At 39.5% G+C, this 25201-nt stretch overlaps 2 protein-coding genes across 2 annotated transcripts; both read right to left on the reverse strand.

The window, feature by feature from the left end:
• Window positions 1–1854: 1854 nt before the first annotated feature.
• Window positions 1855–7107, reverse strand: siva1 (SIVA1, apoptosis-inducing factor). Its single transcript, XM_084096584.1, has 4 exons — window positions 6799–7107; window positions 5710–5886; window positions 3940–4093; window positions 1855–2061 (listed from the first exon to the last, which is right to left on the reverse strand). The coding sequence occupies exons 1-4, from the start codon at window positions 6917–6919 to the stop codon at window positions 2013–2015; spliced, it is 501 nt and encodes a 166-aa protein (XP_083952710.1). The 5' UTR covers window positions 6920–7107; the 3' UTR covers window positions 1855–2012.
• Window positions 7108–9075: 1968 nt separating this feature from the next.
• On the reverse strand, window positions 9076–24417 carry adss1 (adenylosuccinate synthase 1). The gene is made up of 13 exons (XM_084096840.1): window positions 24113–24417; window positions 21417–21519; window positions 20796–20858; window positions 19110–19160; window positions 18927–18993; window positions 17567–17674; window positions 17415–17496; window positions 17219–17345; window positions 16173–16327; window positions 13162–13286; window positions 10037–10134; window positions 9526–9675; window positions 9076–9446 (listed from the first exon to the last, which is right to left on the reverse strand). Exons 1-13 carry the CDS (start codon window positions 24299–24301, stop codon window positions 9394–9396), a joined length of 1371 nt encoding a protein of 456 aa, XP_083952966.1. The 5' UTR covers window positions 24302–24417; the 3' UTR covers window positions 9076–9393.
• Window positions 24418–25201: the final 784 nt, after the last annotated feature.

Raw genomic sequence — 25201 nt, forward strand, 5'->3', positions numbered from 1 at the left:
TGTATGTGAAATACAGTAATTTGTAGTTTTTTTTACAGTAACTTTGAAATCAAGCTTGTAGTTTATTTTACAGCAATATATTGTAATTTCACTAAAGTACAGTATTTACCTGGCAAAAAAGTTGACAATAAAATCCTGTAAATATGTTTGACAGGATTCTTGTTTGTAATTTCACTAAAGAAGGTTCAGTAAAACGCTCCTGATGAAAGTCTGGGCAGTTGCAGAGAAGGAACAGACAAAAGAACATGTACACTGTAAAAAAAAAGTACTGTAGAATTTACAGGAATTCACTGACAAAAAAAGTTGCCAATAAAGTCCTGTATAAATGTTAATAATTGCTGTAAAATTGATTACAGTATCATACTGTAAAGCAATTTACAGTTAATTGTTGTATGTGAAATACAGTAATTTGTAGGTTTTTTTACAGTAACTTTGAAATCAAGCTTGTATTTGTTTGTTTTACAGCAATATTTTGTATTTTCACTATAGTACAGTAATTACCTGGCAAAAAAGTTGCCAGTAAAATCCTGTAAATATATTTTACAGCAATTATTTAGTAATTTCACTAAAGAAGGTTCAGTAAAAGGCTCCTGATGAAAGTAGAGGAACATCTGACTGCTTTATCATGATGTGTGTTAGAAGATCATGTCATCATTTACTCGCACGTCTTTCGTCTGCGGGACACTGAAGGAGATGCTCTGAAGACTCTTCCACACAATTATGAAGTTTTCAAGATTCAAAAAGGATGTAAAAGTATCATAAGTGTAGTCCATACTAGTAAGCTATATTTCAGGTCTTCTGACATCAAGTTATACTTTCTGTAAGAAACCCATATTTGGATCATTATTCAGTGATCTGCCTTATGTATTACAGACAGGTGTGTTTGATTTGGGTCAATCACTGATATAAGAGCTGCATGTGTAATAGTGAGAGCATTTAAAGAAATACTTTTATTTAAATATTCATAAAAAGAACATGTATTAGAGGAAACATTTTGTCATATAAGCCAAAAAGTTATTTGCAGTAAAGACTTCAGCTACAGTATTAATTTGATATTTTTTTTTTTTTTTAAGTGTGTGTGTGTGTGTGTGTGTGTGTGGGGGGGGGGGGGGGGGGGGGGGGTGGTGCACAAATTGTTGAAAGAAATTCAGCAAGGATGCATTAAATTGATCAAAAGTAACAGTAATAACATTTGTTACAAGATACTATTTCAGATAATTGCTGTCAAATAATCCTGAAAAACATGAAGCAGCAAAACGGTTTAACATTGATAATCATAAATGTTTCTTGAGCATCAAATTTTATTAGAATGATTTCTGAATTTGATCACAGGAATAAATTACACTTTACATTCACATATAAGTCACTTTAGAGTCTCGCAATACTGTATTTTTGATCATATAAAATCAGCCTTGGTGAGAAAAGACTTTTCAAAAACTCTTAAACCATAACACAAATGTCTAAAGTACCATGGTTATTTCTCTCAGAAGAACCAAGTTGCTTCAACTCAAAATGACTGAACAATGAAAGTATTCTTGAGGGTTCAGGGTCCGATTGAGCTTAAAGTTTCCAATTCTTTTTAAAGTTTCCAAAGACAAATTAATTGTTACATTTTAAACAACTTTAAAGATTCCCGTTTCATTCTGAAAGAAAAAGCATCACAATTAAAGCAGATTTAATGCAGTTTTGCTGTGAATATTCAGAATCACTAGTGAATTATATTGAGCTGCTGCCCTCTAGTGACCGACACATGATAGCAGAACTACTAATAATGATGCACTCAAATACATTTCACTGCATATCAGAAAACATTTTGCTTTGTTTAAAAAAAATAATTTAAACTCCACACAACAATTAGGAAAGCATCAACATCAAGTATTTATTTCAATAAGTATGTACACAAGGGAAAGAGCAAGAAACAATGCAAGCATATATAAAATAAACTCATTTACATTTAATTGATAATGTATTAAAAATAATCTCAGCATGCGTCCATCAGTTGAGCTTCTCCATCAGGAGGAACATCCACAGCAGAGGATCCGCTCATAGCGCTCGCTGTAACTGCGGACAGAGAGAGGGTTAGACACATCAGAGCCGGATCATTCAGGAAACCAGAGTCAGGAGTGTGTTTCCCGTACAGCGACGCAACTCGCCGCTTCACCTCTACAGGGTATAGACCGGAGTCATGGAGTTCAATTTAACACCATTAAGACTCTTCCCATACATTAAAGGGATAGTTCGGCCAAAAATGATATTAAACCCATGATTTACTCACCCTCAAGCCGTTCGAGATGCATATGTCAATCTTTTTTCAGACGAACACATTTTCAGTTATTTTAGAAAATGTCTTCGATCTTTCAGTGGTTATAATGTGAAGTTATGGGGTCCAGCTGATTCAAGACAGAAAATGTGCATGCATCCTTCACAAAAATAATCCATCCGGCTCCAGGGGGATAAACGAAGGCCTTCTGAGGGTAATCCGTGCGGTTTTGTCGTAAAAATATACATATTTAAAACTTTATAAACGAAAAAACTGGCTTCCGGCAACGGTCGAAGCGCGTTCACAGGATGGATGCCGGCGTATGACGTAGGATGTAGCGTTTGATTTAGCTATACTTCGTTCTACGTCACGACGCTTCCTACGCTACGTCATACACCGGCATCCATCTCCCGTGAACGTGCGTCTACCGTTGCCGGAAGCCAGTTATTTTCATTTATTATTTTTATTTATTACTTTTGTGAAGGATGCATGCACATTTTTGGGACTTGAAGGAGGTGGACCCCATTGCTTCACATTATAACCACTGAAAGATCGAAGACATTTTCTAAAATAACTGAAAATGTGTTCGTCTGAAAAATAATTGACATATGCATCTTGAACGGCTTGAGGGTGAGTAAATCATGGGTTTAATATCATTTTTGGCCGAACTATCCCTTTAAGACTCTCCCCCCCATACATTAAGACCTCATCGCCAATTCCAGTTTTAGGGCAATTGCACGCAAAACTGTCACATCCATAACGCCAACACAATGCCATTGTATTTAGTTGGCGTTATGGATGTGACATTTTTGCGTGGAATTGCCCTTTAACCGTTACATCGGCGACACCTTACATTGACTGTAAGATGGCACAACTAAATGGTCGTAGTCTGTGATAACTCATCAATGCAACATAATTCAGAAGGGTGGGAACGAAGCACAAGAGAATTAATTGACAAATATAAAATGGCATTTAAGACTTTATCCCTTTTTAAGGGCCTTAATTCTCTAAATTGATTTATCAACTTTTAATACTTCAAGACCCCGCAGACACCCTGTACTATACTACATCATTGGAGAGATCAACTCTCCAGTCACGACTGTTTCCCGAAACCGTACTGTCGCAGATTGGTCGTTCAACCACGCTGGTTAATGATGTGGTGGAGTAATAACTTCTTTTAATGAATCTGTTTGAGATCGAATTAATGCTGATGTTTTTCTATAAATTACAGAAATGACATCTGAGGACTATTTCTCATTTTTCTCAGATATTTGCTTTATTTCCAGATTCAATCATAGACTCGTTCTCACACACTAGAGCTCGTTCACACACGCGCACTCTTCAAGAACGACGCTTTAAATCTCTTTAAACTAAAAGATGAAAATGACATTATGTATTGTAAATTAAAGACACAGGTTGGACTGAATGTCAGTTTGCTTATTTTGCTCAAGATCAGGATTTATTGAGTCCACATGTCATGCAAACTAGAGACTCTGCTTCTAACCGCAGGCCGAGATCAAACAACTCTGCGAATGTTCGTTAGAGCGATGGTTTCGGGAAACGGGCTCGTTGAACTGCTGATAAGGACAGAACTCGTGCCCACAGTCGTCTGCCGATGCTCTCGGGACACACACCTCCGAGCGGCTGAAGCTAGAGCAGTGTCGTGCGCTGTAACTCACTCAGTGACGGAGCAGAGGGAGCAGACGCGCTCGGAGCAAACGCTGCACTGCTGAACACACACGGGACACGCCGGACGCTCACACTGAGAACACGGCCTCCTCGACCCCGAGACCCGCTGACACACACAACACGCTGATGGAGCCGCTGCACAACCTGAAAACACACACACACACACATCACGTTAGCGGAGACCATAAGAGCACGACACACTCAGTGATGAATACAGGCCTGAAACAAGCCAATATCATTTAGACATTAGATTTTGTGAATGAATTATATTCTGAAGAATCTTTTCTTGCATGCATGATCCACAGGAGTCTCACACACACACTTTCATACACTGCAAAAAAGAAGAAAAAAAATTACAATAAAAAAAGGAAAAGACAACATTTGCTTCAAGTATGCCAGGGATGGGCATTGACACAAGTCACAATTTGATTCGATATTGATTAACTTGGGTCCTGTCCGATACAGTACATAGCAAATTGTTATGAGAATGATGTTTTAAATGTTTGAATATACAAAGAAAAAATGCAATACTTAAACATGAAACTAAACCGCCAGTAGGAGGCGGCAAGTGACGTCTTAATTAGCGAGTCATTCATACAAAAGATTCGTTCAAAACGCTGAATCATTCAGTAATAAACACTGCGCTGCTGATGCTTTCCTTAGGAACCATTTTCATTGGTGAAATATTGTTTGTGTCTAAAATGTAAGTAGGCTAACTTAATATTAACTAGGCTACTTGTTTTTCAATCGTGATCATATTCAGCAAAACAGCTCCCTTAGTTGTGCTGTTAAACTAAATCATAGGTTATAAATAAAAAATAAAAACTTTAAATTTTTACCTCAGTGCATTTCTTCTGTGAGTTTCTACATGTGCTGTTACACATTTATTTTGATTTCTCCACGAATGCGTCTCTAACAAAGAGCCTCAAGGGAGTCGTTTTTACCAATATGATCCTGATCGCAATTATTCAATAAACATGTTTTTAACATTATTTCTGTGCCTCAGCAGTGCAAACAATTTTTTTGTCAGGTCACAGCTCTATATAGCGTCTTATTCTAATTGTTTTATTGATTACATACAAGACATTCAGGCAGTAAACGTGGATCTTTCAGATGAACTTAAGCAGTGCTGGTCTGGTCTTTATACTGACAGGATTTACCTCAGTGTGACATCGGCAAAAGCTAACTTTGGGTTACACCGTCTGACCAAAACCACTACTTTAAGGAAATGAAAAAAGAAAAAAGCAGCCAAATTTGATATTGCGGCTTTATATGTGATCATACTTCCATGTTTCATCATTTTAACACTTTACCAAGATCAAGCTCAAATGAAGTTATGAAGTGTTCGTCCAGTGATTGTCATGTTTTCAACATCAGAACGGCTTGATTCACGATAGAGGTGGGCGGAGTTATGAGGTTTGACTGACAGTTTGAGGATCCAATGGAGCTGCGAGGTTTAGTCACAAGCTCTAATAATTCTCATTGGTTAAATATTTGCTAAACCCACAGACAGATGTAAAGAGTGACCAATAATAACGATTAATGCTAACAAGACGATATTTTAAGTTGAATTAATTTATAAAGTAATTGTCTTGCACAGTTTTAGCATTAAAGTGAGTAATAAATCTATTACGTCTCCTCATTGTAACTGGGTCCGCCGTGAATGTGTGATTATAGGCACCGGCCCAGAATGCCTGAGCGTAACCCCGGCCCTGAACACGTGATCATCAGCCGAAGACTTCAGTCTCACAGAAGCTCACCTGGACCAGCGTCTGCTTTCTTCAGTCTCCCGTCGAGCCCGATGAGGGTCTGTCCCCGGAGGAGCGTCTGAGGTCCCGGAACCGGCTCCGGATCCGAACGCTTCTCCTCCCCGTCCGCCTTCCAGATGCGGCCCATCACGGCTTGGGTCCCGGTGAACAGCAGGCTTTTGGTCTTTTCTAATCACCAATACAAAGTTGATAGACAAATTAGGAAAACTTTCATAAAGATTAGGGATGCATAGACGTGAAAAATTTGGCCGATATCAATAACTGATCATTTAAATCTGAAAGCTGATAACCATCATATTGGCCGATTAATCTTAATCCAAATTTTTATATAATTTAAGAACCTGATTGCAAAAACAGAAGTTTCAGCATTAAAATCCATGTCACAAGCACACAATAATATTCTCATTATAATGTTCTGTAGCCGATATGACAGACTTGAGCTGGAAATGTTGCATTTGACTGTATTTTCCTTTTTTGAAGTGATTTCAAACATATTTCAAGCAATTCAAAACCATCATGTTGAACAGTGTGCATCTGAAGCGTCTCAGCTGAAGGAAATAATACATTATTTATCAGCTTTAATATATCGGCCAGATTTTCTTATTGGGCCGATAACTATAACATATATATCGATAACCGATATAAATGTGGTGGCCAATATATTGTGCATCCCTAATAAAGACACTTAAAGTTTACCACCAATGCTTAACAATAACCTGCAGGTATGATGAATCATTTTATATAGTTTAGCAATATTCATATATAATATTTGACTATAAATCATGTTAGACCTTTAAGAATCTGATTACCTCACCAGCGATATATCATGTTTAAAAAGTAGCTTTAATTACACGCATTTAAAGTAATAAAAACTGACCAATAATAAATCATCACTGTTTAAAAGGACATTAACGCCACCTGGTTATAATTATCAATATTAATTAGCATCAATCACTAACGTTACAAGTAATAGTTTTGATTATACCGATTATAAAACATTCCAATGACTTACATCGTTGACACTGTATCACGTTTCACTCTAATGCTGTTATAAGTGTAATAAATATGTTTATATCTCACCGTAAATCTCTTGTTTGTATTTGAGTCCAAAAACGCCACAGTTATTGATCTCCTTCAGGCCAACATGAACTTTATACTGCGAGGAGAAGCTCTCGCTGAAAGGATAGGATCTCTTAGGCATTTTAAAAACGATAGGTTATAAAACACAACGATTAAAGAGGATGAAAAGAAAAACATAAACAAACTTAACAACAGAACTAGTCAACAGCGCGAGCGTGAAGGAAAACAACACGCGTTCGCGCTTTAAGGATTCTGGCTCTTCTTCTTCACGCGCTTCAGTGGCGCACAGACGCGGGCACGCGCTTTAGCGCCCCCTGCCGGAAATGGGTTTAATATGTTGTTGTCAATATGATATATCTCTCTAATCATTTAGAGAGAGATTGTTTAGAGAGAGATTGTATAAAGAAATGTACATTTTTAATAATACAAATGATATATCATTTGTTTCGTTTACTTCTCATCTATACGTTTGTGCTGTGTTTTGGGGGATATTAAGTACTTTTTAACCTGTTTACGGCAAAATTCCTCAACTACACCATTAGCATACACATGAAATATTATATTTTATGAAAAACACTTTAATGATGATCAAAATAAAAATATGAGTTGTTTCTGGACATTGAAAGGTTAGTTGTGTGTGTGTGTGTGTGTGTGTGTGTGTGAGTGTTGGAGTGGCAGGGGTTAGTTGAGTGTGTGTGTGTGTGTGTGTGTGTGTGTGTGTGTGTGTGTGTGTGAGTGAGTGTTGGAGTGGCAGGGGTTAGTTGAGTGTGTGTGTGTGTGAGTGAGTGTTGGAGTGGCAGGGGTTAGTTGAGTGTGTGTGTGTGTGAGTGTGTGTGTGTGTGTGTGTGAGAGAGAGAGAGTGAGTGTTGGAGTGGCAGGGGTTAGTTGAGTGTGTGTGTGTGTGTGTGTGTGAGAGAGAGAGAGTGAGTGTTGGAGTGGCAGGGGTTAGTTGAGTGTGTGTGTGTGTGTGTGTGTGTGTGAGTGTTGGAGTGGCAGAGGTTAGTTGAGAGTGTGTGTGTGTGTGTGTGTGTGTGTGTGTGTGAGTGTGTGTGAGAGTGAGTGTTGGTGTGGCAGGGGTTAGTTGAGTGTGTGTGTGTGTGTGTAGAAGAGAGTCTGCTGGAAAAAAGAGAGAGACAGAGCTCGTAATAAAACAAGAATCAACATCAGCTTGGCTTTAGGAGATGGAGAACTGAGGGATTTGAAATGCTGTAAAAGCGACAGAGATGATGTTGTTTTTATCACTCAACAGGAGATGAAGTGTTTATTGAACAGATAAACTGTCATATGTGTTTCTCTAACAGAGTTCACTGTAAAGCAGGATCATATTCATCCGCAGTCATGCAGAGCCGAAGCACAACCACAACAATGTTCTTCCGCTAGCCCGCAGTTCGGCGTTTGACCTCTAGAGGGCGAAGGTAAATAGAGCACACACTGCTGATTATGTCCTTTCCCTTATTCCTGAAGCGTTTGTAGTCCCGATTGGATCTTGACTGAAATGATTTCCACAGAGAGTTGTTCTGGGATTGTAAGGCACTACAGCTCGTCTGAGATCAGATCATCTTGGCATAGATGAGAAGAACAGTTTGTTTTCCACCCGATCTATTTCTGACGCAGCTTATGTTCAGCCTAACCTAATTATATCTGACATCAGACAAAACGCTGGGAATGTTTCACACGCCAGAAGCCTATGAATAAATCTGCTAAATCAATTTGCCACATCTGTTTTAATGGAAAGATTTTTTTTAAAGAACAGCTTCATCTTATTCAGCAGAAAATCAAATGACCCGCAATTTAATAAAGTAACACATATTATACAGAGACTTCATATTTAATGGTATTACACACATAAACACGCGCACACACTCACTCACTCTCTCTCTCACACACACACACACACACACTCACTCTCTCTCTCTCACACACACACTCACGCACATTTTACACACACCCACACACACATTCACGCACACTTACACACACACCCACTGAAACTCACGCACAATTACACACGCACACACTTACACTCATGCACACTTACACACACTTACACACAAACTCATGCACACTTACACACACTCACTCACACACACTGACACTCACTCACACAAACGCACGCACACACCCACCCACGCACACTTACACACGCTCACACACACCATACACACACTCACTGACACTCACTCACGCACATGCACACACACACACTCAGAAAATCAAAATGCTTGGATCAATATACAACAAAAATGAGAAAAACAACAACAACAACAACAACAAAGCTCTTTGCACATTTTCAATTTATATGTCTCACATGTGAACTCAGGAAACAATACAGTGCAATTCTACAACACAACGAAATGCCACTTTGACAAACAGGGTCAATTTAATCCCAAAAAAGTCAAAACTGCATTAGAGCCACTATCAAAGAAGGGTGTAAACGTGTGGTTATGACCAATAATCAGCCTGAGACCGACAGAAAGATCATATTAATGCCAGGAACACGAAGAGCCGTTCAGAGTTGATCTTCTTTCAAATAAAACACCAGTTTTCTGAATAAATGAATGAGTGTGCTGATCGTCTTCAGGAGAATCTCCACGTCTAGAACATCTGGATCATACATTCTCTGGACTTCCCGACACCGACCCACTTAACTGTGTTGAAGAGATTCAGACGTGAGTTCACAGAATGATGCTGTGATGAGGTTTATACGGTGAGGAATTAATGACTTACTAGGAACACCGATGTGATTCTCCACGAAGCGGATGTAGTTCTGAGCTTTAGGAGGAAGATCGTTCCACTTCCGGGCCGCTGAAGTATCCGATTTCCATCCGGGAAAAGTCTCATATTCAACCTCCACCTTCTGCAGAACCTCCAAGTTGGCTAAAGAGAGAACGAGAGAGAGAGAGAGAGAGAGAGAGAGAGAGAGAGCGAGAGAGAGAGAGAGAGAGAGAGGGAGACAGAGAGAGAGAGGGACAGAGAGAGAGAGAGAGGGACAGAGAGAGAGACAGAGAGAGAGAGAGAGAGAGAGGGAGAGAGAGAGACAGAGAGAGAGAGAGAAAAAGAGAGAGAGAGAGACACACACACACACACAAACCAATTTCTGAACCAGTTCAATTAAAAACCATCTGAACAGCCAATGGACTTCAATGGCTAAAAGTTACGCCGGAACTGTGACAAGTTTTAGTTTCTTACTTCCCAACACCGCTCGTAACACATCTATGGAATATCTAGCTAATTTTACCTGGGAAATGTGGGATTCTTTTGCCGTTGATCTTATAAGCCACGCCCACTTTAATTTCATCCAAAACATCAAGGATATCCAGTTTAGTCAGAGCAATGCTGAAGAAAGGCAGAAAACAAACATTCAATGAAATTCTTTACATTAATTTTCTTTTTGCACATTTTATGCAAAATCCCTGTATTTATTTACACAAGCTCATGTGACAACAAAGTGTCATGCTACTGTTTCTTGTTACACCACAGACTGTAAAAAAAGATGGACGACGCCCCTTCACTCTCTTCCATTGGTGAAAAGTGAAGCCGCCAAAATCCTAATATGGCGCTGACATCTTGCGCAGATTTGGGACCCGAATCTCTTACTCACACTCTCTTACACACACACACACACACACACACACACTCTCTCTCTCTCACACACACACACACACACACACACACACACACACTCACTCACTCACTCACACACACACACTCCCGCAGAAACCATTGTACAGTTTACTGCAGAACTGAAAACATCTTTGGAAAAAATGTATTTTAAGTTTAATTTGATTGCGTCCCATTAGACTTCATGGAGAGGGCGGGGGTATGAGCTATACTGGGACCAGCCACCGGGGGGCGATCCATACTCTGGGTTTATGAGCTATACTGGGACCAGCCACCGGGGGGCGATCCATACTCTGGGTTTATGAGCTATACTGGGACCAGCCACCGGGGGGCAATCCAGACTCAGGGTTTATGAGCTATACTGGGACCAGTCACCGGGGGGAGATCCAGACGCTGGATTTATGAGCTATACTGGGACCAGTCACCGGGGGGAGATCCAGACGCTGGGTTTATGAGCTATACTGGGACCAGCCACCGGGGGGAGATCCAGACGCTGGGTTTATGAGCTATACTGGGACCAGCCACCGGGGGGCGATCCAGACGCTGGGTTTATGAGCTATACTGGGACCAGCCACCGGGGGGCGATCCAGACTCTGGGTTTATGAGCTATACTGGGACCAGCCACCGGGGGGCGATCCAGACGCTGGGTTTATGAGCTATACTGGGACCAGCCACCGCCGGGCGATCCAGACTCTGGGTTTATGAGCTATACTGGGACCAGCCACCAGGGGCGATACAGACTCTGGGTTTATGAGCTATACTGGGACCAGCCACCAGGGGGCGATACAGACTCTGGGTTTATGAGCTATACTGGGACCAGCCACCGGGGGGCGATACAGACTCTGGGTTTATGAGCTATACTGGGACCAGCCACCGGGGGGCGATACAGACTCTGGGTTTATGAGCTATACTGGGACCAGCCACCGGGGGGCGATACAGACTCTGGGTTTATGAGCTATACTGGGACCAGCCACCGGGGGGCGATACAGACTCTGGGTTTATGAGCTATACTGGGACCAGCCACCGGGGGGCGATACAGACTCAGGGTTTATGAGCTATACTGGGACCAGTCACCGGGGGGAGATCCAGACGCTGGGTTTATGAGCTATACTGGGACCAGCCACCGGGGGGCGATACAGACGCTGGGTTTATGAGCTATACTGGGACCAGCCACCGGGGGGCGATACAGACTCTGGGTTTATGAGCTATACTGGGACCAGCCACCGGGGGGCGATACAGACTCTGGGTTTATGAGCTATACTGGGACCAGTCACCGGGGGGAGATCCAGACGCTGGGTTTATGAGCTATACTGGGACCAGCCACCAGGGGGCGATACAGACTCTGGGTTTATGAGCTATACTGGGACCAGCCACCGGGGGGCGATACAGACTCTGGGTTTATGAGCTATACTGGGACCAGCCACCGGGGGGCGATACAGACTCTGGGTTTATGAGCTATACTGGGACCAGCCACCGGGGGGCGATACAGACTCTGGGTTTATGAGCTATACTGGGACCAGCCACCGGGGGGCGATACAGACTCTGGGTTTATGAGCTATACTGGGACCAGCCACCGGGGGGCGATACAGACTCAGGGTTTATGAGCTATACTGGGACCAGTCACCGGGGGGAGATCCAGACGCTGGGTTTATGAGCTATACTGGGACCAGCCACCGGGGGGCGATACAGACGCTGGGTTTATGAGCTATACTGGGACCAGCCACCGGGGGGCGATACAGACTCTGGGTTTATGAGCTATACTGGGACCAGCCACCGGGGGGCGATACAGACTCTGGGTTTATGAGCTATACTGGGACCAGTCACCGGGGGGAGATCCAGACGCTGGGTTTATGAGCTATACTGGGACCAGCCACCAGGGGGCGATACAGACTCTGGGTTTATGAGCTATACTGGGACCAGCCACCGGGGGGCGATACAGACTCTGGGTTTATGAGCTATACTGGGACCAGCCACCGGGGGGCGATACAGACTCTGGGTTTATGAGCTATACTGGGACCAGCCACCGGGGGGCGATACAGACTCTGGGTTTATGAGCTATACTGGGACCAGCCACCGGGGGGCGATACAGACTCTGGGTTTATGAGCTATACTGGGACCAGCCACCGGGGGGCGATACAGACTCAGGGTTTATGAGCTATACTGGGACCAGTCACCGGGGGGAGATCCAGACGCTGGGTTTATGAGCTATACTGGGACCAGCCACCGGGGGGCGATACAGACTCTGGGTTTATGAGCTATACTGGGACCAGCCACCGGGGGGCGATACAGACTCTGGGTTTATGAGCTATACTGGGACCAGCCACCGGGGGGCGATACAGACTCTGGGTTTATGAGCTATACTGGGACCAGTCACCGGGGGGAGATCCAGACGCTGGGTTTATGAGCTATACTGGGACCAGCCACCGGGGGGCGATACAGACTCTGGGTTTATGAGCTATACTGGGACCAGCCACCGGGGGGCGATACAGACTCAGGGTTTATGAGCTATACTGGGACCAGTCACCGGGGGGAGATCCAGACGCTGGGTTTATGAGCTATACTGGGACTATTATGAGCTATACTTGGACCAGCCACCGGGGGGTGATACAGATGCTTTGGCTTCACTTTTCAGCACTTGTGCCGCACCCTTGTGTTCCACACTATATCACATAACATTAAAAATAGTATTCATATAGTTCAGTATGTTACCAAACACACTCATACACAGACTGAGAGACTCACCCAGTGAATCCGTTGATCATATGAGCGTATTTGAGAATAACCAAGTCCAGCCAACCACAGCGTCTCTTTCTGCCTGTGGTCACGCCCACCTCGTGACCTCGGGTCTGCAGAAGCTCCCCTACGGCCTGACACAAACACAGGTCAGAGGTCATGCAGAGGTCATCACTAATCAGGTCAGAGGTCATGCAGAGGTCATCACTAATCAGATCTCAGGTGTTGCTGAAGTCAGATGTTAATACAGGAGAAACATTCGAGACAAAGTTGATACTAAAAGTCACAATGAAATCAAAATGGACAATTCTTTTTTTTTATGGATTATTGCAGTATAAAATTCATGTTCCTCATAATCTTCAATCAGAATAACTTCCTCTTACAGCATCTCATCTCTTCTCTGATGACGTGGGCGGGGCAACCTGTCACTCACATGAGATCAGCCAATAGCAAACCACAACCATCCAATCAATAGAGGGAATGCATTGACGTCACTGAGTGGCAGAAGGATCATGTGACACTGAAGACTGGAGTAATGATGCTGAAAATTCAGCTTTGATCACAGGAATAAATTACACTTTATTATATATTCACATAGAAAACAGCTGATTTACATAATAATATTTCACAGTTTTTACTGTATTTTTGATAAAATAAATGCAGCCTTGGTGAGCAGAAGAGACTCTTTCAGAAACATTTAAACCATCATAATTATTTTATACTAGTTTTTCAGTGCAGAGAGAGAGACTCGTTACGGTTATGAACATGTTGGGAAATCTGACCTCTGGACCTGAAAGACACACAAAGCCTGAGTGTGTTTGACTCTATTTAAGCTTTAGTCCACAGGTCCATATGAACAGTGTTTATAAACACTGAAGGAAATATTATTTTATTATCTCCGATCTGATTCTGGAAGCAGTTTTAGCTGATATCATCACCGATACCGGAATAATAATATTCTCACCACTGATATATATAGAGAGCATCATTAAACAGATCAGTGTATCTTACCAACAGTGTATTTTAAGTGGGCCTATAAAAATGATCATGAATGATCAACTCTTAATAGAGGGAATGCACTGACGTCGACTGAGTGACTGGATTTAATATGAGAAACTGAAAACACGAGTAAAACAAAAGATTATCAGTTTAAACTAAAGGTTGGACTCGATATAGTGTTCCTTACAACTTACCAAAGATCCAGTGATCGTGGATATTGACATGCAGTCAGTAATCGTGTTTCCTCACATTATATGAGCCTGATTTCAACGCCAGGGAAATACATAGAGCAATGTGAACGCTTTATATAAATACAATATAGGTCTAAATCCATGTGATCACTCATATCAATGCTATATATATCATCATATCATCCAGTCCTAAAACTTGTGTAATTTTATGTCAGTGTTTATTTAAAAACGTCCAATTATGCAGAATATACAATGGTAAATACTTATGGTGATTAGCATAAAATATAGCATTCCTGTGAAATGAATGATAAAAATAAACAGTCTTTACCAACATAAATTAATAGGGGTGTAACAATATATCATGTCACAATATATCCGAGTACAAAAATGCAACAATATGTATCGTGGATTGGGACAATATATATAGTGTATCGTTCACCCAAAATAAAAATTACTGTGTAAGAATTTGTTTTTTCAGAGTTTTAGTGTCAGTACTACATTAAACTACTATATATAATGGTGAATATAATGTATAATAATGCAATGGGGGAATGATAATGCCAAATGTCTGATGTTACCAGTAAAAAGTGGCCTATATTATTTTAATTATATCTAGTCTGTGAAAGAGTTCAAACATATTCATCTAAAATAATTCTGTATTTCCAGCTTCAGAATCATGAATATTGTTATTCTGGTGTCTCTATTGTCCTGTGCTTTGGGTTTCAGCACCAAGTCCAAGAATTCATTTACACACACAGTGTAATATCAAATTTAGCATTTTAATCAACAGTACATTTTTTGTTAACCTTTTATCATATGTCTTGGAGTATCGCACTAATATGGTATTGTGAGTTCAGTATCATGATTTGTATCGAATCAGGACATGAAGGTATCGTTACACCCCTAGAAAGTAATCGAATGTAAAACAACACTGCATAGTCTTCACTGTATAAATTAAATATAGATTAATCTAATAAATCTACTAAACAGCAGTGAGTGATTTTCTCTTTGTCTTTTGTTGTTATCATTAAAGGGATATTTCACCGCCGGAAAGATGAATGTGTATTTAAATTGGGTCATTTATGTAGTAGAAATGTGAAATTATTTTAGAAGTTGGTGCCTTCTAGACTGAGAAAAGCCAGAAGATTTATTTTTGGCTCATGTGGATGAAAGACAACAACTCCCAGAATGCACTTGCTTCGCTGCCCTACGAGGCCACGCCCAAGCCACGCCTACCAGTTACAGAGGGCAGTATGGGGAGAAATGATACAGCTAGGCTACTAGTGACTCGAAACTGAAGAGACGCCGTTTTATGGTGAGATCCCCCTATGGGCGGGTTGAAGACATGCGGGACGAGCTCCTCCTACTGGCTGGAGTCTCTCGCCTCTGGACAGAAGAGCCTCTGATGATGATAAATGACCATCGGAGGTTTTTTCCAGACACACAATACAGAAATCTCTGGTCTCAGGGGGACATGAGGGAGGGAAGCACGGTCACTCGAGAATACTACCGGGTTTCTACTGATACAAAGCTTAATGCTAATCGGTGAAGCATCCCTTTAATGACGGCAGCAGGTTTATTAGGCTGCTGTCACTTTAAGAATGCACGGATCCAATATACGGATACACACACAACTTATCTCTCAATTGTTTATGTTTACTTAAGACATAACCAATGTTGTTTAAGCGAATACTCACCAAGCCGGGCATTTTGACATATCGTGAGCCCGAAGCTCAAAGTTCACGTTGCTATTCCCCACGGACAAAATCAAGCCCCGCCCTACATTTGTTAACTATAATAACAAGTTTCCAGTTTCAGTCCGACTCTTACATTGAGTTGTTCTGTGGGAAAGGCTCCTATCCCGACTCTAGTGGTGTAGGCCTTTGATACTCCATACACATCTCCGATGTTTGCGGGGGGAATGCCGAGGCCGGTGCACACGCCACCCACGGTGCAGTTGGACGATGTCACGAATGGGTACGTTCCTGGAAGGAAGGCAAACAACCGTTTAAAGACGACCAATTTTGCTTTTTTCTCCATGATCATCTCTCTTTAGTGTGTAATGTTGCAGTTTGATCATGAAAAAGCTCCAGTTCTTCTCTATATCAGTGTCAGTGTTTCTGAACTCCTGAAACGCCTCCATTGTATCTTGAGTTTCTTCCAGGAACAAACACGTCACAATATTCCTCATTATCATAGTTAATACGCAGAATAAAAGGGGCGGGGCCTGGTTGAGTTAGTTAGTAGTAGGGGTTGCACAGACTAGTCGACTTTAATGACGCTTTAAGCTTGACGGCGACTAGTCGCTGATCATGGCCTATAGAGGGCGTAACAGGATAAGAAATCTTTGAAGTCCACTTTTGATTATACCATCTGGATGCTCAAAATTTATCGTGAAAATGCACGTTTTACACAGCTTATCGTACAGGTGATTGATTCGCCGTCCTAAACGCACACACATTGTAACGCACATCACACGTAGATCGCGCGCACACAGAAACAGTAGCACAGAAATGTAGTCAACACTGTTCTGAGACTAATCAATAAAATAGCTTAGAAACTGAAAAGTTATATCATATATTTCTTAGCAACTAAAACCCACAGCTTTAATATAATTAGAGAGTCTCAGCTCGAAGTTCAGGCTTATTTGTTAACTCATTAATGACGTCATCAGTGACTCGACTTAAATCACATAAATGTCGACTTTAAAAAATCTGAAGTCGTTCAACCTCTAGTTAGTGGTGTGTTAAACTGGCGGTTATGGTAAGGGGCGGGACATTTCCCAAACACACTCGAAGCGCTCGACCAGTCACAACACACTGCTCCAGCCGACCAATCAGAGCACAGTGTGCTTTTCATGCGCCGCATGTTCTTACCAAAGTCAATGTCAAGGAGAGCAGCGTTCGCCCCCTCCACCAGGATTTTCTTCGGGGGTCCGTGAATTGCATCATACATGAAATAGACCCCGTCTCTGACCAGAGGTCGGATCCTCTCGGCGAAGTCCTGCAAGAGAGAGAGCGGATCAGAGACGCCGGCGTAACACACACCGCGAGCGTCTCCGGTTTAACTGACCTTTAGCTTCTTCAGCTCGCTCTCCACGTCCACTTTAAGGGTGGGATACATGGACTGGTACTGCAGCACGAGGTTCTTCACCCTTCAGGAGAACAGAGCAGTTCAGATGATCGCTGATCACTGACATCAGCTGCATTAGAAAGATCATTTACCTCGTAGAGAACTCGCTGAAGTCTGCCATCAGGTCACAGATGCGAAGCCCGGTGCGAGAGGCTTTACAGGCGTACGTGGGTCCGATGCCTTTCTTAGTCGTTCCTATGCTGTGAACAAACATAAACATGGTTACAATCAGCAGAAACACTATAAAACAACAACTATTAAAAACTATGTTTTTAGAGGTCAGAATGTTGATCACATTTTTTTTTTGCATTTATTTATTGATGTTTGTTGCACTTAGTATAAGAAAGCTTCACTATAAATACAATGTATTATCATTACTATTATTAATTCAATACATTTGCAATATTTGCAACCCTGTTACCAAACTACAGTGAAACCTTGATTTGTGCGATTTCGTTTTCTTCAAAAAATTAACAATAACTACAGAAATTAAGTTAATCTAGAAAGTAAAGTTCGTTGTAACAAACTTTTATGTTGGCTACAAACAATTCATGCTAGCAACATGTTTTTATGTTGACAAAGACCAAAAAGTTAAAAGTTTTATAAACTTCCCTTCTATGTTTTATCATGTTGTTAGCATGTCTTAGTATGTGTCTAACATTATTTCACATTTACATTTTTACATTTAGCATATTTGTAGCATGTTGCTAGTACGTTCAACACATTGTAAACATTAATTAGCATGCTGCTAGCTTGTTTTAGTACATAGCTAGCATTAATTAACATGTGAATTGGCATGCTAAATAATGCTAGCAATGTTCTAATTCATGCTAGCATGTGTTAAAACATTTTAGCAAAATGTTAAATCATGCTTTCTATGTACTAAAACATGCTAGCAGCATGCTAATTCATGCAAGCAACGTTAAAAATGCAAGCAAAATGCTTAATCATGCTAACAACATGTTAAAACATGCTAGCAACATGATAAAATATGCTAACAACATGCCAGTTCATGCTAGCAACATGATAAAATATGCTAACAACATGCCAATTCATGCTAGTGATAGATACTTGGTGGATGAAGCTTTACTCTATTAGAGTTATTGTATAAATGTTTTGAAGCCCTCGATGAAAGTCTATGGGATTTAACGTAGTTTTGATTTTCCAGCCTAGCCAACATAATAATAAAATGTACATGAAGTTATTAAAGCATATGTTTGATCAAGAAGCTAAGGTGAGACAGGCCAAAATCACCATTTTAAGGGAGGATTCTGACATTTGATTGACCTAAAATGACCTACTTTTGATACTAGGTTAATTTTATGATGGATAATAGTTTACTTTACATCACTACAAAAAAGTATATTTATGGAAAGTGCCTTGAACAGAATGGTTGTTGGTCCACCAGCTAGTTCAGCACCAAACCAGCACAAAACCATCAGCACAACTTACTTTTTTCCTTCCTGAGCTTGTCTCTGAACCTCCTGAAGTCCGTCCACGGCCTGATGAAAGTCAAATACTGACAGAAATACATGGAATCAGAAGATCCTTTTCCATTATATGTATTTTCCGCCATCACAGTATTCAATATATCTAAAAAAAAACACTATTATTTATAGTTATAAATGATATTACCAATGTGAGCCCGATCTGAGATGACCAGTCTTTTTTCCCATCCTTTCAGCCCTTATCATGTAAGAAAACAAAAACAAATTATTCCTGTGTGTGAATAGAATAAAGCCATGGATAATGAATGGAACTGATCTAGTAAACAGGCTTTGTGTAAGTCTGGTCTGTTAACATGTTAACTTTCATTGTCTTGTAGCGGGACACGTTGCTAACATGATTTAACATGTAGCTAGCATTTTTTATAATGTTGCTAGCATGAATTAGCACATTTAGCATGAATTAGCATACTGCTAGCATGTCTTAGCATATTGGTAGCATGAATTAGCATGTTGCTAACATTATTAAGCATGCTGCTAGCATGTTTTAGTAGCAGGACACTTTTTGCCATTTTTCCTGAATCATTTTTTAACAATCAAAATAACAGTAAAAATTCACCCTGTGAAAAGCTTTGAAATTAATATTGTGTTTAAATATTCTTTCTTTAAAAACTTTCTTTCTTTAGCAATTTTAGAGTCTATTTTATATAAAATATTGTTTTTAGTTTAGTACATTGCAAGAATGAACTAGCATGTTTTAACATGTTGCTAGCATGTTTTAACACATTGCTAGCATGATTAAGCATGTTGCTGGCATGTTTTAACATTTTGTTAGCATTAATTAACATGTTGCTTGCATGAATTAGCACATTGATATCATGAATTAGCTTGCTGCTAACATGTTTTAGCACATTCCTGACATGTTTTAGCACGTTGCAAGCATGAATTAGCAAATATCGTTAGCATGTTTTTACACATTGCAAGTATGATTTAACATGTTTCTAGCATTAACACATTACTAGCATGCGGCTAGCATGTTTAGCATTGCTAGCATGATTTAACATTTTGCTAGCATGTCTTATCACATTGCTAGCATGAATTAGCATGTTGTTAACATACCTCGCTAGCATGTTTTTACACATTGCTAATATTATTTAACATTTTGCTAGCATGAATTAGTATGCTGCTAACATGTTTTTACACATTGTTAGTATGATTTAACATTTTGCTTGCATGTCTTAGCACATTGCTAGCATGAATTAGCATGTTGCTAGCATGCTTTAGTAGCGGGACACTTTTTTATTGCCATTTTTCCCAGATCACATTTTTTAGCAATCATAATAAATTAGGTCATTCGAAAGCTTAAACACTCAAAATTGAAAACAGCTTTGAAATTGGACATTGCATTTTCATGGAAACCGTACTTTAAAATCTTTTTTGTGATATCGACTTCAAATTTGGAACATAACTTGGTCAGACAAATAGCTTTGATTTTTTTAGCAATTTTAGAGTCTATTTTTTTAATCAAATAAAAAATGTTGTACTGTCAAAGCGATTAATCGCAATTAACATTTGAAGTGGATCAAAAAAGTTCAAGAACGGCGATTGTTCAAAATTCATGTATAACTTTGATGAAAGGTTTTGATCCACTTCAAATGTTCACTATTGTATATGTAAAAACACACACACACACACACACACACACACACAAACACGCACAAATATATTTACAAACTTTTATGTTGGATGCGATTAATCGTGATTAATCACTATGACAAAAAAAGTTTAGTTCAGTATATTTTCTTTAAAGTATAAAACTTCTATAACTTGAAGCTGCTTTCACTTCTGCAATAATCTGTGTCTCTCTTTTCTTTACCTTTCTTCTCATTCTTGTCAATCTCTTCGAATAATCCCGGAAGATGAATGACCACGCCATTCCCTGCGGATAAACACACACACGCGTCACCTTTACAGAAACTACACAGCTTACATTTCATCATCTCTGAAAATATCAGATTCATCAAATGCAAAACAGCAGTTTAATCATCTTATATGTGACCCTGGACCACAAAACAAGGGTACATTTTTTTAAACTGAGATTTATGCATCATATAACGCTGAATAAATAAGCTTTCCACTGATGGTTTGTTAGGATTGGACAATATTTGGCTGAGACACAACTATTGAAAATCTGGAATCTGAGGGTGCAAAAAAATCTAAACATTGAGAAAATCTCCTTTAAAGTTGTTCATTAATGTTCACGATTGTGCTGCATTCACTCACAGAAATACATGTTTTATATATTTACAGTAGGAAATGTACAAAATATCTTCATGGAACATGATCTTTACTTCATATCTTAATGATTTTTGGCATGAAAGAAAAATACAATGTACTGTTGGCTATCGCCACAAATAAACCCGTGCGACTCGAGACTGGATTTATGATCCAGGGTCACATATGTGTCAAGAGCAACACGATATGTTCTCGTTCTCACCGATGAATGATATACATTTGGTGCTGATTATTCCACTGGGGAGAAGATGGAAATCATATTCTTTCTCATCCACGACCACTGTATGACCAGCGTTATTCCCTCCCTGCGGAGAGACAGGAAGACAGGAAAACCTCTAATCTTTAACACATAAACTGAACACCAGCATCATCACACAGAGCGAGAGAAGTGATCAAAGTTATTTAGCTTTTACACAAGCTGAGAGAAATATATAGAAGGTGCACGAAAACACACACTATCAGACACACACTATCAAGTGAAAATTCACAATTCTCTATTCCAATGTCGATACAACAGCTAAAAATACGGTATAATACATTTAAAACATTATTAAAGACAAGTAAACAGTCAGTAATAAAATAAGTACAAAAAATCAAATTGCAGGCAAAAGCACAAATAAATACAATATAACAAAAATACAAATTAAATAAATTTATTTACAAAAAAAATAAATACATTTGATTGATTTTATTAAATAAAGTGCTTTTCAGGTAGATCTAATAGTAGTTTTTTTTTTAATAAAGTAAGCAAATGTAAAATAACACTGCATAGTCTTCACTGTATAAATTAAACATCCTTATTAATTAATCCTTATTAAATTTAAAATGTTATTCAGTCGAGAGCGGTGAGTGATTGTCTCTGTTTGATTAACGTTAATCACAGTCAGCTGCAGGAATATTAGTCCCTTAAGAGCGAATGCACTGATCTAATATACTGATACATATGCGTTTACTTTCTCAACTGTTTATGTTCACTTAAGACATAACCGACTATGTTTACTAGGATACTCGTTATTTTTTACATAATATTGTGTGAATTTGTCCGTTCGCGTACAAGAAGACGTGAAAGAGAGCTCAGTTTAGTGTTCGCGCGCTGTCTGAGACGCGGCTTTCATGCTAATTTAGCATTTTTATTAGCATTTGGCGCTTGGCGAGTGTTAATTTTAGGCCGTGGTTTGATCTATTATAGCTTTTCCCTGTATATACAGTAGTGGTATATGTCCAACCTAGGAAAACTGACATAATAACCCTACAGTATATTCAAATATTATTATAAATTTCATAAGGATTTTGTCAGCATATTGCGTAGTTGTCAATAGTTTTATTTGTGATAATAATGCCAAATTGCCAACATTATGTTGTCTGTCATACAAAGAAATTATGATGAAAACAAGAGAGAAAACAAAACCTGCTGATTGCCTTTTTTACCAAATCATTTTGTCAGATAAATACCTTAACCAAGTTTAGAGTTTTTGTCTTCGCTCATATTTACAATATTTAAAAAATATGAAATATTTTCTCATATTACGATGGCTTAATCGAACTTGCATCGTCATTAAAAACAACATCACTTTTAGCCATATTGTATTACAGGGACTTTTTACCGTAGTATTTTTACAGTTAAAAATAAAAAATAAAAAACTCTAAACTTGGTAAAGGTATTTATCTGACAAAAGCAGGTTTTATTGGACTATATGCAGAAAAACAAACGGCATATATCGACTACAACTTAACATTTGGTCGCTTCTCTCTTGTATTTGCATGAGTTCATCATAATGTCTTCGTATGACAGACAACATAATGCTGGCAGTTTGTCATGCACTGCATTATTATCTGTCGCAGTAAACAGAAACTTAACCTCATCAACAACTTAAAGGTTCTAGCTCCAAATTTACAATCGCGAGACCTGGAAATGCGACTCCAGGAGCTTCCAGACGGCCGGCTTGGCCTTTACTCAGACACAGCGAGTCCAATGCAGAACACACGCCTCGGGTCTGATCCTCTATCCGGAGTCGTGCCCTTCTCACATGTCCAGGAACGCCGGGAATGTGACCAGAGAGGAATTCTGGGACTGACATTCAGTGACTACAGACTCACAGCGGCATGAAAGAAAGACTGGCCTGAACAGCCACGGATTGTTCAGAATACTTCATATTACTATATAATGCAATGGCAATTAAACTGCATGTGATTAATAATGATAATGAGTCTGAGATTCTGACACTCATTTTCAGATTAGATTTACACTGATTAGGGTTTGTCAGAATTCTCTCTGAATATGCAGTAATAACATCCATGAACTCAAATGCATGATCCAAACTAAAGCCAAAACATTGTCAAAACATAAAGTCTTAACATTATCAAAGTAAAGACACAAACAACAACAAGATATATGTATCACATCTCATGTTTATGAAAATACAACTGAACTGAGCATGTATAGAAATAAGAAATATGTCTATTGGACTATATATATTTATTTTCCTGTCCAAATTTGTATATATGCTCAGTTCAGTTGCCATTTATATAAACTTGAGATATGACATATTCAGCATATATTAAATTAGAATATTGAATTTAACTAAAAAGCAAGACAGTTTGCTATAATTATATTCTATATGAATTCTTAATATTCCTGATAACTATATTAATTAGTTTATTAGGCTACATATTAAAGTATTTTTAGCATTGTTATATGTAGCGGTACCTATTAAATTTGTTATTGTTAATAACAACTTAAAATATTATTCAAAACCATATTGATTATATGTAATCAATTAAAATACATTTAGTAAAACCAATTTTATGTATAATTACATTAATAATCGTTATAAATTTCATACAAAAAGTTACCGATAAAGTTGTGTGTGATTTATGATTCAGTTTTTCTTGTATTACCTGACACCTGCACACGATGTCGGACTCGGTGGCCAGTAGATCCACCACTTTGCCTTTGCCTTCATCTCCCCATTGCGCGCCCAGAACCACCGACACTTTGTTCCCAGAGTCGTTTCTCGCCCGTTTCAAGGCGCCCGTCGGCGGGTTCGAGTAGCTCTTGTGGTCGTTCCCGGACCAGCCCTGAGACATGATGACGATTCCTGAGGAACCAGTGCAATGACAGCTGTCGTCCGCGCGCTCAGCCGCTCATAGACGAGGAGCTGTTCGAATCAGGGTTCGGTGGAGTCGACTCCGATTCACGACTCCTAATGTTGGAGTCGACTCCGATTCACGACTCCTAATGTTTACGTCTCGACTCTATTTACTTTTACAGGGGTTTTTTTTCAACTGCTTACACACATTTTCAAAACTTTACCTCTTTTTTTCCAAAAGTTTACACACAAATCCAAGAATTACACACACAAAATGCAAAATGCCTCACATCTCTTGCAAAATTAAGCACTGCATTCAAAATATCACAAACACATCTCAAAAGCAAACATTTGTCTTACGTTGCAAACACTTTTGCCATATAAAATTATATATTTTTTTGGATATATCATATACACAGTTATTCAAAACCTAAAGCTCTTCTTTCTTGAGCTTCTATGAACATTTCTGTACAAGATTGAAAGTAATTGGCGGAGAGATGTTGAAAAAATCACAGTAAACAGGAAAGCAAGTTTGAAACCAAACTATTTTTTTTTAACTGTAAGCATTTGTGGTTGTGAATACAGTATTACACAGTTCGAACAACCTATAACTCCACCTTTGGCCTATTTAGGCCTATTCTAAAGTCACGATTGGTTGGTGTTTAGTAAAAAAACGTGTGTTTGCACATGTAAGGAGTGTGTGTGAGTGTGTGTGTGAAGCTGTGGTGTTTTGATAGGTTGTGTTTGAAAAAGGAAATCAAGAGACTTCCGGTTAGATTTGTGTGTGTTACATAGAGAATTGTGTGTTGTGGTTTGCAAAAAGTGTTTTATGAAATTAAAAACCGAGTCGAAGGCCAAGAATTGGTGTGGTTTTGCAGATTTGGTGTGTGTTTCTGGT

This window comes from Abramis brama, assembly GCF_963993115.1.
Source record: "Abramis brama genome assembly, chromosome: 21".
Classification (NCBI taxonomy): Eukaryota; Metazoa; Chordata; class Actinopteri; order Cypriniformes; family Leuciscidae; genus Abramis; species Abramis brama.